Here is a 17,650-nt window from a genome sequence, read left to right as displayed (position 1 = left end):
CACACCTCCTCCCTCACCCCCATCCCAGGCCCCAAGATGACATTTCACATCAAGCAGAGGTCCACCTGCACATCTGCCAATGTGGTATACTGCATCCACTGTACCCGGTGCGGCTTCCTCTACATTGGGGAAACCAAGCGGAGGCTTGGGGACCGCTTTGCAGAACACCTCCGCTCAGTTCGCAACAAACAACTGCACCTCCCAGTCGCAAACCATTTCCACTCCCCCTCCCATTCTCTAGATGACATGTCCATCATGGGCCTCCTGCACTGCCACAATGATGCCACCCGAAGGTTGCAGGAACAGCAACTCATATTCCGCCTGGGAACCCTGCAGCCATATGGTATCAATGTGGACTTCACCAGTTTCAAAATCTCCCCTTCCCCTACTGCATCCCTAAACCAGCCCAGTTCATCCCCTCCCCCCACTGCACCACACAACCAGCCCAGCTCTTCCCCCCCACCCACTGCATCCCAAAACCAGTCCAACCTGTCTCTGCCTCCCTAACCGGTTCTTCCTCTCACCCATCCCTTCCTCCCACCCCAAGCCGCACCCTCAGCTACCTACTAACCTCATCCCACCTCCTTGACCTGTCCGTCTTCCCTGGACTGACCTATCCCCTCCCTACCTCCCCACCTACACTCTCTCCACCTATCTTCTTTACTCTCCATCTTCGGTCTGCTTCCCCCTCTCTCCCTATTTATTCCAGTTCCTTCCCCCCATCCCCCTCTCTGATGAAGGGTCTAGGCCCGAAACGTCAGCTTTTGTGCTCCTGAGATGCTGCTTGGCCTGCTGTGTTCATCCAGCCTCACATTTTATTATCTTGGAATCTCCAGCATCTGCAGTTCCCATTATCTCTGATACCCTTTATTACTAGAGGTTTTTGTTTTGAGGTGAATTTTTATCAAGTAAATAGTGACATCAGGTTATCCCAATGATGATCAGAATAAGAGAATTACTCAAGATTTCTCTAGTGAATGTAGATAAAACCTTCCAAAAGGAATTCAAGTGAATTACAGGTATCCTAAATGAGATTATTACCTGTTTGAGGTATAAGGAATTCTTCATGTTTGTATTGCTCCCGTAAAGGAAAAACTCCCATCAGCATTATAAAATGTTCCAAAGCAAAATACTACAGATCTGAAAATGCGACATAAAAATGATCAACTGACAGGTTGATGGGCTTGGTAACATATATGGACAGAAGTGCAGAGTTAAGTGTTCAGGTTAATAACCTTCTGTATGACTGCATCAGAGCTCCTTCCATTGGAAACTAGCAAGAAAAATGATGATGCCTGTCTAGTGGCAAAAAATAGTGAAAAACATTTAACTTCAATAGATTTCACAGCTTTGGCATGTCTATCCACTGAAAGCATTTTAAAAAAATCTTTGTTTGGTGTTGACGTGCAGTATAAGCATGTCAAAGAGATTAAAATAAATAATAATAATGTAGATACTCAGTATCTATTTTAAATAGCTGTTTGTAAGGACATAACTTGAGTATTACTTATGTTGAAACTTAACAACTTGTACTTATTACGACAATTCAAAGGAATACCAATGTAATGGGCAAATAAGATGTGGACAGTGTAGAATGCTGTTGGTTGGTCTGGTTGAGAGAGATAGAGAATAACTGCCAAGATTTGTTTACATTTTAATCCAGGCCATATAACCATATGGTTTTCCAACTTGCGTTGCTTCCCTTTGATACAAGGATTGTGTATCAACAAAAAATGAATCAGCACCATTGCTTTTTCTTTTTTATTTGTATTGGGAAAAGCAAGAGAATCACACTTGGTAGAAATTCCATCCCAATACAGAGGAAAAACGAAAAGGATTCATGAAAATATTTAGAGGTTTTCTTTCATGAATTTACTGGTAAGGTCTGCATTTGTTGCCATTCCCTTCGTTGCCCTTAAAGAGTAGCTTTCAGGCTATTTCAGAGGCCAGTTAAGAGTGAAACACCTTTTTTAAAAAAATTTTTAAACAAATTACTTTACAAGGTTTGAATATCCACCTCTAGAACATAAGGAGGAGTGAGGAAGGAGGAATAGTTGGATGTGGTTCTGGGGATCAAGGATTAGTACAGGGAACATCTGGGAACAGAAACCATTGTGTCATAAGATTTGGGTTAGATATGGAAAAAGCACAGTGATTCAGAATAAAAGTATTTAGCTAGAGGAAGGCTAATTTAAGTGGGGTGGGAATGGATCTGATACAAGTAAATTAGGATCAAAACTTGGCAGGCAAAAACTTAATAGAACAATCGGTTGCCTTTAAAGAGGGGATGCTGACTGTGCAGTTGAAAGATGTTCTTATCAGGGGGAATTGTATGGCACCCAAAGCCAGAGCTCCCTGGTTGAGAAAGAGCAAGACGAAGCAGAAAATAAAGCTATGTTAGATTATATGTCTGATAATAAATTAAGAACTGGGCTGAATAAGGACTGTGTTAAAGCAAGAGAATAGTACTAAGTGAATTTGTCTTTTAGAGAGCCAGCATAAACATAGCTGAATGACTGCCTTCTGTGTTATAACCATTTTGATTCTATAATTTATTAAGGTTGAGACCATCTGTGTGGCTGTCACTTGCATATTTTCTTCTAGCTAGCTGAACCAAACGTCACTTAAAGATTAACCATACCCTAAGCCTGAACCTTTGTTTACATTTCTCTCCTGTTTCCTGTTAAGCCATCTGCAGTTATCTTGTCCATGACACATACCTGTGGCACCTTGACCCAGTTCTCACAAGCCAACACCTTTTCTTGGCCACATTTGACCAGATAATTTTAATAATTTCTACTGCTGGTATACTGGTCCTTCCTATTTAACTCATCAAAATGAAGTTGTCTTTTAATCCCTGCCTCAAACTCTAGTCACATCTCCACCTGTTTCCCAAACAGCAGTCTGTTAAACCAGACTATTTCCAGTTTTCTTTTTAATTCATGGGATGTGGGTCTCGTTGACTAGCCCTGCATTTATTGACCACCTAATTCCCCTTGAGAAGGTGATGATGAGCTGCCATTTTGAATTGCTACAGCCCATATTGCTGTTAGGAAGAGTTTTGGGATTTTGACCCTGTAACAACAAAGAAATGGTGATATTGTCCAAAGCCAGAATGATGTATAGTTTTGAAGGGGACGTAACAGGTGGTGATGTTCTCATGCACCCTGCCCTTGTACTACTAGTTGGCAGAAGTTGTGAATTTACAAAGTGCTGTTGACATAGCCTTACTCCAGTCCACGTTGTTGAGGGTACACATTGCTTCTATCATATGTTGGTGGTAAAGGAAGAATGTTGAATGTGGGATGGGGTGCTTAAAGCAAAGTACTGGAGAAACTCAACAAGTCTGGCAGCACTTGTGAAGAGAGAAACATCCTTAACATTTAGAGTCCACTATGACTTCTTCAGAGGCACTGTGTGGTGTATGGGATGCTAATTAAGCAGGCTGCTTTGTCTTTGATGCTTTATGCGATGTGGTGTAGCTTCTGGAGTGTTGAAGTTGCACCCGTCCAGGCAAGTTACACATTTGGCATCCAGTTAACACTTTGTTATTTCTTGCGCATTATCCTGATGAATAAAAGATGCAAAACTTCAAAATATATCTATTAATCAGTTGTTAACTCCCTGATGCTAAGGTTTTGGAGATGTTTGAAAATTGTTCACAAATTATGTAAAAACTGCTCACATTATGGCTCTAAATAGAAAGCATACATAATTGGAACAAAAGGCACTAACATTGCTAATAATCTTTGATAATAACTAACCATTGACAACCTTTCATATGTTCATAATAGCAATTAAAACTCACCATGCCTTGTCGTGGTTTGGAAAAAAAAAAGCTGTACAGCAACGCTTTCCAAATCTTTCCCAATTGTGACCTCATTTGAGGCTTGAAAATTGATACAACCCCTCAGAAAACTGAGAGTGGGTTGTGGGATTGGGAGCAGTGGCTCATGACTAAAATTTCAACTGTGCGGACCTGATTCCACTTTGGGCACCCTGCTGAAATCTACTATAGCGTGTAAAATTAGATACGTAGCTATAAAGTGGTTGTAATTTAAAGATCCTATGCTGTAGGCACCTTTTTAATGTCAGAAGTAAAGATTAGTGTTAATGACACTTTTAGGGCATTATTATCATTAATCAGTCCTTGTCTGTTTTCAAAAGCATTCAATTTTCTTTGTTTTTAGCCTGAGCCTGCCTCAAAGTTTGCAAACCCTTACATTGATTGCAATGGTACTGATGTGGAAAAGGGACCTGAATTTCTCCACAAGAAATTGGGCTGTTCAGCTTCCTCCTTCAGTCATCATTAATCACGGGTATGGTATAATTACTTGAACTAGAAACTGAAAAGTCATTGTAAAGTTTTCCACGGCTGATATGGGCTGTAGGAATGTTGGATAATAACAGAATATCTTGTTTAATTAGCAATTATTGCTATGCATGTCTGATTGGAACAAAACTAAGACATTCTTGTAACTTTGTATAGTCGGTACGTGAGCAAAAGCTTGGATAAATCAATTCTATAACCTATATTATAGACTATTAGTTATATGTTTCAAAGTGCTGCCAGATCACATCAGATTTATTTTGTCTTGAATATAGTCTGTAGATGACAAGTTATCAAACTGATACAAATATATTTATGTTCCGTGTAAAGGAATGATAAGTAATCAAACTGAAAAGAAAACTGAAATGGTCCAGCTCCCTTCTCCATTTGTCTTCACCACCTCAGAATAATATCCCAAATAAATCTCAACCGGTTTTAGCAATCTTCTGGGAAAGTGCAGAAGAATGCATGATTTGAAAGGCAAAACTGAATGGGTTTGGCAGGTCCAATCTAGGGAGCCTTGGTGAATTTCTACAGTGCATCTTCTAGGTAGTACATATTGTTGATACTGCGTGTGGGTGCTGGTGAGAGTGAATGTTTGTGGATGCGGTGCTAATCAAATGGACTGTTTTGTCCTGGATGTTGTGAAACGTCTTGAATGTTAGAGTTGCGCTTGCCCAGGCCTTGGGCCGTATGCCTTCAAATCCTGACTTGTTCCTTTTAAATTGGGTAGACGTTGTGTAAGCTATTCTCTTTAAGATTCTTAACCTCTGACCTCACACGTAGGCCAACAGGTAAAGACAACCAGTTTCCTTCCCAGAAGGGCATTAATGATGCAGTTATGTTTGTTTATGACAATTGACAATAGTTAAATGATCTCTCCTTTTTTAACTTGTCTGTCTCCTCTCCACCTATCTTCTCCTCTATCCATCTTCGATTCACCTCCTCCTCTCTCCCTATTTATTTCAGAACCCCCTCCCTCTTTTCTGATGAAGGGTCTAGGTCTGAAACGTCAGCTTTTGTGCTCCTGAGATGCTGCTTGGCCTGCTGTGTTCATCCAGCTCCACAGTTTGTTATCTCTGATTGTCCAGTATCTGCAGTTCCAATTATCTCTGTTAAATGATCGCTGTTAGGCTAGCTTTATTTCCCGATTTTAATTAAATTCATTTTTCTTTATCACCATGATTTGAACCCATATCTCCAGAGCAATAGCCTGGCTGTCTGGATTACTAGTCCAGTTTATTTTGCAATCTAAGAACATATTTATTTAGTAAGATGGCTTTCCAGTTGTTAATGAAAAGATATATTTGTAAGGGAACAATTTGGACTTGCATTTCGGTTAAATTTGAGTAGGAAAATTTCAGAATGAATCAATTCATAACACTAATACAGAAACAAAATACTGCAAAAGTGGGAAATCTGGAAATGAACAGAAATGCAGGAAATTTTTTGAATAGAAGACATTGATTAGAAGCTACCAAGGAGGATTTTAGGAGAAGTCGGCTTAGTCATCATGACCAAGAAGGGGATCGCAGAGGACCTGGTACTCGTCAGGAGGAAGGACATCAACAAAGGGCACTTGTGCAAGTGACTGCAGAACATTCTGGGAGAAGTCAGCTCAGTCACCACAATTGAGAAGAGGATCGTGGACATAGGGTTGGCCACTCTGAAACCAGGTTTGAAGACTGAGTGGTCAGAGATGATGGGAACTGCAGATGCTAGAGAATCCAAGATAACAAAGTGTGGAGCTGGATGAACACTGCAGGCCAAGCAGCATCACAGGAGCACAAAAGCTGACGTTTTGGGCCTAGACTCTTCATCAGAGGAAATGACACTTCATCAGAGGAAGGGTCTAGGCCCGAAACGTCAGCTTTTGTGCTCCTGAGATGCTGCTTGGCCTGCTGTGTTCATCCAGCTCCACACTTTGTTATCTCGAAGACTGAGTGAGTACTGTCTGGAGAAGGCGATAAAGTGCTTACACAGACATATCCTTCTTGAAGGTGCCTTTGCAAAGGAGACCTGGAGAAATATCTTTCTGTATCACCTGTTAATTGTGGAGAAATTTGCAAAGAAAAATACGTTGGGCTACAAGTCCATCAGTAAGTGGTCAGCACTTAGCATCCTTGAGACCATGCAGGGGGAAGGAGAGACTGGATTCTGTTGGGTGTTACCTGTAAGAACTGTCAAAGTCATTCGGCAGAATGTCTCTTTACCAGAATTTTCCAAAAAGCAACAAGACATCTCTTGGCTGGCAGTGAGAAAGGCACTACCCGTACGCCTGGTCAAAGGAACTGTCGGAGCACGGAGAGACGATCTGCTAGAATGTGTCTTTGCAGAAGAAACCTGGAGGGAGTTGCGATAGTTTTAGTCGAGGTTCATCAGAACAGCTCTGTGACACAGGAGTCTGCTCTACGGTCAGTTCGCCAGATGCACACAGACCATCCATTTGGTAGAAGGTGCTGTTTGATCTGCCTGAAACTTGGTCTTCCAGAACAAGGAGTTGATCTTTACTTAGTGTTGCAGACTGGCATGTTCCAAGGTCTGGGACTACAATCGGAGGGATACACTAAAGCTTGGGGCAGCTGCTGCCAAAGCACAGTGGAGAAAGACCATCTAAGATCTTTGGCACAAGGTTTAATGAGTTCTATTCAGTTAGCAGACCCTCTTGTGACCTCAATAGATATAAATACTCTCCTACATGAGTAAGAAATGCCTTTGGGTTTTGCAACTATAAGGATCCTCTGACTCTTCCGCCATCTACAATCCGACCCCACCACCAAAGACATTTTTCCATCCCCAACCTTGTCTGCCTTCCGGAGAGACCACTCTCTCCGGGACTCCCTTGTCCGCTCCACGCTTCCCTCCAACCCCACCACACCCGGCTCTTTCCCCTGAAACCGCAGAAAGTGTTACACTTGCCCCCAGACCACCTTCCTCACCCCCATCCCAGGTCCCAAGTTGACTTTTGACATCAAGCAGATGTTCACCTGCACATCCGCCAATGTGGTATACTGCATCCGCTGTACACGTTGTGGCTCCCTCTACATTGGGGAAACCAAGCGGAGGCTTGGGGACCGCTTTGCAGAACATCTGTGCTCAGTTCGCAATAAAAAACTGCACCTCCCAGTCGTGAACCACTTTAACTCCCCCCTCCCATTCCTTAGACGACATGTCCATAATGGGCCTCCTGCAGTGCCATAATGATGCCACCGGAAGGTTGCAGAACCAGCAACTCATATTCCGCTTGGGAACCCTCAGCCCAATGTTATCCATGAGACCATAAGACATAGGAGTGGAAGTAAGGCCTTTCGGCCCATCAAGCCCACTCCGCCATTTAAATTGTGGCTGATGGGCATTTCAACTCCACTTCTCTGCACTCTCCCCATAGCCCTTCATTCCTTTTTGAGATCAAGAATTTATCGATCTCTGCCTTGAAGGCATCTAACTGCACTCCGTGGCAATGAATTCCGCATGCCCACCACTCTCTGGTTGAAGAAATGTCTCCTCATTTCTGTTTTTAAATTTACCCCCTCTAATTCTAAGGTGGCCTAGTCTCCCCGCCTAACGGAAACAACTTCCGAGAGTCCACCCTATCTAAGCCATACATTATCTTGTAAGCTTCTATTAGATCTCCCCTCAATCTTCTAAACTCTAATGAGTACAATCCCAGGATCCTTAGCTGTTCATCGTACGTTAAACCTACCATCTAGGGATCATCCGTGTGAATCTCCGCTGGACGTGCTCCAGTGCCAGTATGCCCTTCCTGAGGTGTGGGGCCCAAAATTGGACAGTATTCTAAATGGGGCCTAACTCGAGCTTTATAAAGTCTCAGAAGCACATACGTTTTGCTTTCTTAATCACGGACTCTACCTGCAAGTTAACTTTTAGAGTATCCTGGACCAACACTCCCAGATCCCTTTGTACTTCTGCTTTACACATTTTCTCACCGTTTAGAAAATAGTCCATGCCTGTATTTTTTTTTCCAAAGTGCAAAACCTTGCATTTGCTCCCGTTGAATTTCATCAGCCATTTCCTGGACCACTCTCCTAAACTGTCTAAATCTTACTGCAGCTTCCCCACCTCCTCAGTACTACCTGCCTGTCGACCTATCTTCATATCATCGACAAACTTCACCAGAATGCCCCCAGTCCCTTCATCCAGATCATTAATATATAAAGTGAACAGCTGCGGCTCCAACACTGAATCCTGCGGGCTACCGCTCGTCACTGGTTGCCATTTGGAAAAAGAGCCTTTTATCCCAACTCTCTGCCTTCTGTCAGACAGCCAATCCTCAATCCCAGCCCATAGCTCACCTCGAACACCATGGGCCCTCACCTTACTCGGCAGGCTCCCGTGAGGCACCTTATCAACGGCCTTTTGGAAGTCTAGATAGATAACATCCACTGGGTTTCCCTGGTCTAACCTACTTGTTTCCTCTTCAAAGAATTCTAACAGGTTTGTCAGGCACAACCTGCCCTTACTAAATCCATGCTGGATCAATGTGGATTTCACAAGCTTCAAAACCTCCCACTTTTCCCCACTGCGTCCCAAAACCAGCCCAGCTCGTCACCGCCTCCCTAACCTGTTCTTCCTCTTACCTATCCCCCCCTCCTACCTCAAGCCGCACCTCCATTTCCTGCCTACTAACCTCATCCCGCCCCCTTGACCTGTCCGTCCTCCCTGGACTGACCTATCCCCTCCCCACCTCCCCACCTATCTTCTCTTCTATCCATCTTCGATCCGCCTCCCCCTCTCTCCATTTTTTTTCAGAACCCTTTCCCCATCCCCCTTTTGTGATGAAGGGCCTAGGCCGAAACGTCAGCTTTTGTGCTCCTAAGATGCTGCTTGCCCTGCTGTGTTCATCCAGCTCCACACCTCCTTACCTTGGATTCTCCAGCATCTGCAGTTCCCATTATCTCTGTCAAATTCCAGTGTTTGTTTTACTTGATATGCAAAGACTGTACAGAACTGCTTTAGTTCCTATGACTATAGATAAAGATTTTTTCATGAATAAAGTGTATTTTTGCTATTACTGAGGTGTAAGTATTAAATTGGGGGAACACTAACTTACTAACTACTATTAGGCAGGAACTAGGGAATGTAGATTGGGGGCACCTGTTAGAAGGTGAATCCACACCTGGCATGTTGGAACCTTTTAAAGTCCGGTTTTAAATGCCAGGGACCAGCATGTTATTGTGGAAATGAAAGATAAGTATAGCAAGGTTCAGGAACCTTGGAAGATAAGAGAAACTGAGAGCTTAGTCAAAAACAAAAATGAGTCATCTGTAAAGTTAAGGAAAAACAGACAGACAGAGCCATCTGAGAATACAAAGATGGTAGGAAAGAACTCAAGGAATTGGGAGGGCTACAAGGAGCCATGAAATGTCCTCTGGCTAACAGGACTAAGGAAAATCCTAAGGTGTTTATACATACAGGAGGAGCAATGGGTTGACTAGGGAAAGTGGAGATCCACTCAAGGGGAAAGGAGGGAATTTATGCGTGGAGCTGGAGGAAGTGGGCGAGGTCCTTAACGAATACTTTGCATCAGTATTCACAAAGCAGAAGGACGTGGTGGATCGTGAAGGTGTGTTAATATTCCCGGGCATGTCAGTAGCAAAAAGGACGTGTTGGGTGTTTTGAAAAGCAGAAAAGCCCCCAGGTCCTGATGAAATCTATCCTATAATGCTGAGGGAAGCAGATGAGGAAGTTGCAGGGTCCTTGTATAAAATCTTTGTATCCTCTTCAGTCAGTGGAGAGGTCCCAGAGGACTGAAGAATAGTGAGCATTGTTCCTTTGTTTAGAAAGGGCAGCAGGGATAATCCAGGAAATTCCAGGCTGGTGAGCTGTACGTCAGTGGTAGGGAAATTATTGGAGAAGATTCTTAAGGATCGAATTTAGTCACTTTTGGAAAAGTATGGATTAACTGGCGATAGGCAGCATGGCTTTATGCAGGGAAAATCATGTCTCAAACTCGATTTGAGTTTCATTTGAGGAAGTGACAAAGATGACTGATAAGGGTAGATTAGATTAGATTCCTTACAGTGTGGAAACAGGCCCTTTTGGCCCAACAAGCCCACACCGCCCCTTGGTTTGGTACATATTGTCTATATAGATTTCATCAAGGCCGTTGACAAGGCCCTTGTGGCAGGCTGATACAAAAGGGGACCGTGGTGAGCCAGGAAATGGATACAGAACTGGCTTAATTAAAGAAGGCAGATGTGGATGTGTCAGTATTGGACTGGGTTGGACAAGGTGAGAAATCACACAGCACCAGGCTATGGTCTGGCAGATTTATTTGAAAACATTAGCTTTCGTTGAAAACAGGTGTAGTGAGAGAGGCATTAAGACAGAGTTTTTATAAGTAAATGATCATTCAACTGATGTCAATGTATTGAATGAACCTAAAATGCTTGCTGACTCCCACCTGTTAAATCTTTAATCAGTTGGCAAGAGATGCAGGTTTCGATTGATTTTAAAATGTAAATCCCAGAATTTCTTTTCACTGCCTTGAGATAACTAAAGGTTTTATCAGTGTATACAAGAGGTGACATCTCACGTCAGACAATGCATTTTGGGTTTGAGGCCTTTGTTAGGACCTGTCTGTGTTTTAACCTGGGGTCAGACTGGTTTTATTTCCAAAACTGACTTTATAAAATGCCTCATTTGACTTACTGTTGTCTACAAATTTGTGTGCTTTTTGAACAATTTAGAATGTATCTGCAAATGTAGATTCACCCCATAGACAGTCAGTCAATGGGGCATTTTATAAAGTCCACCTTTGGAAATAAAACCAGTCAGGGAGTCAGCCAGCCACTTTAGGTTTATTCGGTATGATCTTTTGATCTTTCATTTATAAATTTTGTGTCTTGATGCGCCTCTCACTACATCTGACGGAGGAGCAACACCAAGAAAGCTAATGTTTTCAAATAAACCTGTTGGACTATAACCTTTTGTCATAGAAGACAGAGGGTAAGGGTAGAAGAGTGTTTATCAGATTGGAGATCTGTGACCAGTTGTGCTCTTCAGGGATCAGTGCTTGGACCCCATGTGTAATATTTCTAAATGATTTTGAAGAGAATGTAGGTGACCTACTTAGTAAGTTTGCATATGAGTCAAGGATTGGGGAAGGAGGATTGCTAGATGATACAGCAGAATGGACTAGAAACCTAGGCAGCGATATGACAGATGAAGTTAATCCAGACAAATGTGGTGTGATGCATTTTTGGAGATCTAATGCAGGAGGGAGGTATACAGTAAATGGCAGAACTGTTGGTAGTATCTGAGGGATCTCGGAGTATAGGCTCTTATCAGTTCCTTTAAATGGCAATACAAGTGGATGAGGTGGTCAAGAAGACATGTATAAGCTTGCCGTCTTTGGTTAGGACATAGAGTAGCTGTATTGAACTTTAGTTTGGAATATTGTGTATAGCTCTGGTCTCCATACTACCAGAAGAAGGTGGTGGCTTCGGAGAGGGTATAAAAAATGGCTTACCAGGATGTTGCGTGGTTTGGAGGATATTAGCTGTGAAAAGAGATTGGATAAACTTGGGTTGTTTATACTTGAACATTGAAAGATGAGAGGTGACCTGAAGAAGTTTACAAAGGTTATGGTATGGATAGAATGGGTAGTTAGTCTTTCTCCCAGGTTAGAAATGTCAGTTACTCTGGGATATACCTTTTTAAAGTAAAAGGGGGTAAATTGAAAGGACATGTGAGAGACCAGTTTTTTTTCTTAAATAGAGGGTGGTACGTGCCTGTAATACATTGCCAGAGGAGGGAGTGGAGGCAGATACAGTAGCAACGTTGAAGAGGCATAAGGACAGCTGTATGAATAGGAAGGAAATAGAGGGTTATGGACTGCATTGAGGCAAAAGGGTGTTTAGTTTGGAAAGACATTGTGTTTTGGCACAGTCTTGGTGGGTCCAAGGGCCTGCTCCTGTGCTATACTGTTCTTCATTCTACTCAATAGGTCAAGTTCCATCTGTGGAGAAACATGATTTCATTTTTCTCGACTGATGTAAGGCATTGAAGGATATGGACAGAGTGCGGGGAAAGTGGCATTAGATCAGCCATGATCTAATGAAATGGCAGAACCAGCTCAACCAGCTGAATCATTTATTCCTGTTCCTATGACCTTGAGGGCAAGTGAAGTTCCAGTGCTTAATATTTCTCTTTTTTTTCAGGTAGCATGATTGTGAATGTCAGACTCGTGGTCCTTATTAATAGAACATAGAACAGGCCCTTCAGCCCACAATGTTGTGCCAACCATTGATCCTCATGTATGCACCCTCAAATTTCTGTGACCATATACATGTCCAGCAGTCTCTTAAATGACCCCAATGACCTTGCTTCCACAACTGCTGCTGGCAACGCATTCCATGCTCTCTCAACTTACAACTCTCTGCGTAAAGAATGTTAATAAAATTCCTGGCCAAAAGCACAGTAAGATGAAAATCCCAATGTAATGATGCCCATTGATGAAACAGAAATTCACGAGAGCTCGCGTCATTGTGTTTAACATTTTATTGGTAACATTACAGATTGGGCCTTGATGGTATTCGGCATTCATCAATCCAATAGTCTTAACTTGGAGTATAATCTGCCAACAATCTTTTAAGTATAGGAATAGTTAACGACACTACTTTAATTTTTGCCTTATTGATGAAGAAACAAGTGAATGGAGAAAGTTGAACGTGGTTGCTAGGCAGTACAAAACTGGAGTATTTATGGAAAAGGCTGTTGGCTACTTTAGGAGTGTTGGATTCTGTCAAATGGGTATATTTAATGCTGAAGCAGACCAACGTTCAGAGTTTGTACATTTAGATATAGCATACCATCTAAGACAGAAATCAGCATCTTACTTAGCTGAGAATCTTGACATTTCTGGATTTTAACACACATTTTGAAATTATCAGTATGAGTCTTAACTTAGAGCAAGTCCAAAGTTTCCCATGTTAAACATAAAATCGTTGATGATTGTGGGATTGTTGTGTTTGGTCATGTGCAAATATGAGCGATATCTTTGGTTACACATTGATATAAAATGTGTGATAATGTGTGGTGTTCATTTATTGTGTGTTGGAGCTGATGAACATTTGAAACATTTCTTAATAAGTTCTAATTATTTAACAGGTAGTTTAGTAAGGACATAACATGGAACAGCAGCTTTTCTCAACTTCTCTGTTAAGTGGCATCAGCAGTTCTACACCTTCTGTGGATCCAGCTATTTTATACAGCCATTGGTCCGTGTTTGCTGATGATAGTGTACCTCCAGTTACTTTTCATGATGGACCTAAACAGAGGTAAAGCAATTTCATTTTATTCAGAAACTGCTGGGTATTAATGTCAATATAAGTAGTGTTAAGTGTGTAGTTAGAATCAGTGCTGTTCTGGTGTCACCATTGAGTTTAGGTGGTATGTTCATTGCACTTTAACTTAATGTTCCTGGGATATGGGTATTGCTGGTTAGACTTTACTTATTGCTGATCTTTAAAGACTTATGGAATTGGACTCCTTGAACCACTAGCTCTTCGGGTAAGGGGACACTCACAATGTTGCTGGGAACGGAGTTCCACGATTTTTGATGTATGTGCTGACTTTGTCTTTCTAGATGCTAGATGCCACAGATTTGGAAGGTATTGTTTAAAACTCAGCGAGTTAGAAGAGTAATGGTTTTATCATGCCACTGTAAGTGATAGACATGAAGTCCCACACCCCGAGTGTATTCTGTGCTCTTGTCACTGTGTCCTCCAAATTTAATATAGAGTAGTGATTCATTATTTGACTGAGTGTGGTAATTGATAATCGGTGGGAGGTTTCCTTGCCCATTTTGACTCGATGCCTTGAGGTGTCATAACGTCTGAGTCAATGTTGAGGACTGTCAAGACAACTCCTTCCCAAATGTGTACCACCATGCTGCCACCTTTTGATGGGGTGTCCAGCCATTGAGGGATGACATGCCCAGAGATAGTCATGATGGTGTTTTGGATATTGCATTCGTTGAGACATGACTATACTGCAGATGTCAGACTGTTGCTTGCCTAGTCTGGGGGACAGCTCTCCCAATTTTGCTACTAGCTACCCAGATATATTTAAGAAGGACTTGGCAGGATTAACAGGTTTATGTTTGCCATTATCTTTCCCAGTGCCTTGGATGATGCTGGGTCATCTGTCAAGATTCTGTCCTTTTTTTTAGACTTTGTAGTAATTTGATATAACTGAGTAGCTTTCTAGACCGTTTCTGAGGGCAGTCAAGAGTCACCAGATAGCTGGAGTCACATGTAGACCAGTTAGAACATAGAACATTACAGCGCAGTACAGGCCCTTCAGCCCTCGATGTTGTGCTGACCTGTGAAACCAATCTGAAGCCCATCTAACCTACACTATTCTAATACCATCCATATGTTTATCCGATGACCAGTTAAATGGTCTTAAAGTTGGCAGTTCAGGTAAGGATGTCAGATTTCCTCGTCCAAAAGATATTAGTGTTTGTACAATAATTGGTATTGATTACATGATCAGTTTTGATTTTCAATGGCCAGCTTTTAATTCCAGATGAGTTTTGAATTAAAACTCATGTTTCCAGAATAGTAATCATAAAATCGTAGTCATTATAGTTGTACAGCACGGAAAACAGACCCTTCCATCTGATTAATCTGCGTCGACTAGATATCCTAAACTGATCTGGTCCTATTTGTGAGCATTTGGCCCGTATCCCTCTAAACACTTGCTACTTGTGCTCCCATCCAGATGCCTTTTATATGTTATAATTGTACCCACTGCCACCATCTCCTTTGGCAGCTTGTTCCATGTACACACCACCTTCTATATGAAAAAGTTGCCCCTCCTATCTCTCTTATATCTTCTCCCTCACACCTTAAACCTATGCTGTCTAGTTTTGGACCCTCCTAACCTGGGACAAAGACTTTGGCTCCTTGCCCTATTCATGCCCCTCATGATTATAAACCTCAAGAAGGGCACCCCTCAGCCTCCCAGTACCCTGAGGTTCTTTCTGAATTTTCAGTCCAGTGACATTAGCACTATGCCCCCGACTCATGCTAATGCCCTCAAATAATGTTAAACCTGATGAAGATTAGGTACTGTGATGTATTATACTGCTGTACTAAGATATTTTGAGTTTGGGTCTAAGGCATGTAGCTTTTTGGGCTACTTTAGTGTACATTTTAACAATATCCTGAACCTCTGAGTGCTAGATATGGATAATATTCCTGATATTGATAAACACAAATAAGGAAATAATGTGGGAACTGAAAGTTGCCACGAATTGGATACTAGAATCTCATTTTTGAAACTTGTTAATTCCCTTTCCTCCTTTGATATAATTTTACTGTATGTAAAATGACATCTGTGTTACTTACATAATGGCACTTCATTTCTAAATAGCTCTCTTGTGAAATACTTCAAAAAGTTTGAATTGTAATTTGCTTTTAAATGAGTCTTTATTACATAGTGTTTCAGTAACAATAAAATCACTGTGAAGAGTCATTGTATAGTTCTTTTATGTTCTCTCGGATAATTCACTGAAGTGAACTGATTACAACTATCGTGCACAATTTTTTTGTGAATAATGTCTCCTCTGCTTTCCAATGAACATTTGAATTTTTATTTTTCCTAATTTTTATACTTTGCAAATTCAAAAATGAGCCAAAATCTTTAACTTAAGAGTCTATAGCCAGTTCTAGAGAATAATAAGTGAATTTGTACTAAGTATTTATATAGACTTAGTAGGATGATGCATGTACAACTATGAAAATATGGAGGGGATGTCCTTGTGATGTTGGTACGGAGGATGTCAACTAAACTGATACTGAGATTGGACGAGAGTTATTAATGGAGACCAAAGTAGCAGACTCAGCAAGTTAAGAATTATAGCTCAGGTGGGCTCTAACAAATAATTGGATGTAATGACAAACCCTTAACCTTGGGCACATGTTTGAACTCTGATGAACAGTTCAGATATAGTAACTTCATAATCTACACAGGGAGACCACACTGTCATGCTGTGTTTTAATGAACTCATGAAGTTGCCAAACACTCACTCTCTGGCAGAGTAAATATTCAGTTGTTTAAGGGATGAGAGTGTGTTTTTTTTAGAAGCTCTGTACTGGAGAGATAGATTGCAGCAGTCTTTTCTATTCTTGTCTGTTTTTATGTTGCATAAATATATTTGTCTATCTTTTAAAAATAAAAACAGAAACTGTGAAATACTAATAATCCAGATTTACTTTCAACTGTATAAATTTCTATGCTGGGCACAGAAATATGATTAGTATGTTATTATAGAAATGGTCTTATTTCAGGGCCCAGTTTAGTTTGTCAGATTCCGGAAATACACCTGATTTATTTGGCCTGGTCTCCAGCATACTGGATGAACCTGACAATCCAGAATCATTATCTGACTGGTAAGTTAAATTTTACTGATCTTTAGAGTCACAACAAATTTAGGCTGTTGCATTCCACTGATGCATCTGAATTGTGAAGTTTATCATTTGAATTTTAAAGTGGCAGTTCACATTTATTATTTTCTTACATTGTTACACTGAGATGTATTCAATATAGTTTTGGTGTGCTTTGTAAAAGCATCTTTATATATTTTATGTACACACAAAGCTTCCTTGCATTGGCATAGTTGTTAGGTCACAATCCTGCAACTCTCCAACTGTATTGTGGGTGCACTTAGATCAGACCAGGATTTTGCAAGTGTTCCTGGGGCTGTGGCCCAAGCCTGATCATCTTCAGTTGATTCATAAATAACCTTTCCTCGAACATGTGGCAAGAATTGAGGACATACACTGATGATTACATAACATTTACGTGTGATTCCTCAGATTGAGGCAGACTTTGGACATGCAGCAAAGCCTGGATAACATTCAGGCTTGTGCTGTTTCATGCCACACTAAGGAAGTCTGCAGCAGAGAGCATCTTAGCATTTCCCCATGATATTCAATGATATCATAGCTGACCTCATGATCATTTAACGTTGACAGAAACTAAATTAGATATGCCAATGGCTACGGTGGCAGGTTGGAATCTGGGAATTCTGAGGTAAGTAACATCACCTGATATTCTCTAAAGTCTGTTTGTTATCAACAAGGCACTGGTTAGCAGTGTGATGAAATAGTTCCCACTTGTCTGGGTGTATGCAGCTCCATTAGCATACTAGAAACCCAACACAGTCCAGAACAAAAGTGACGGCTTGATTGGTACTCTACCCTTATCTTAAATATTCATTCTTACCACTACCATCAATACACGGTAGTGGCATTGTGTAACATATGCAAGATTCATCATAGCTTCCTT

General features: G+C 41.4%; 1 protein-coding gene across 7 annotated transcripts in view; it reads left to right on the top strand.

Annotated features, from left to right (window-relative positions):
• Nucleotides 1–17,650, top strand: part of LOC125461760 (meiosis-specific coiled-coil domain-containing protein MEIOC-like) — a 69,306-nt gene that overhangs the window by 28,226 nt on the left and 23,430 nt on the right. For 4 of the 7 annotated variants that reach the window (XM_048550932.2, XM_048550941.2, XM_048550914.2 and 1 more), the window contains 3 exons: nucleotides 4,191–4,319; nucleotides 13,463–13,632; nucleotides 16,651–16,752. In XM_048550932.2, coding sequence (XP_048406889.1) covers nucleotides 13,484–13,632; nucleotides 16,651–16,752 — 251 coding nt within the window. In that variant the 5' untranslated portion in view covers nucleotides 4,191–4,319; nucleotides 13,463–13,483. The remainder of the gene's footprint in view (nucleotides 1–4,190; nucleotides 4,320–13,462; nucleotides 13,633–16,650; nucleotides 16,753–17,650) is intronic. The other 3 variants (XM_048550969.2, XM_048550960.2, XM_059640129.1) reach the window with 2 other exon arrangements.

This window comes from Stegostoma tigrinum, chromosome 2 (genome assembly GCF_030684315.1).
Source record: "Stegostoma tigrinum isolate sSteTig4 chromosome 2, sSteTig4.hap1, whole genome shotgun sequence".
Lineage (NCBI taxonomy): Eukaryota > Metazoa > Chordata > Chondrichthyes > Orectolobiformes > Stegostomatidae > Stegostoma > Stegostoma tigrinum.
Note: the sequence above shows the minus strand (reverse complement) of the source record. Positions and strands in the feature narration are given on the sequence as shown.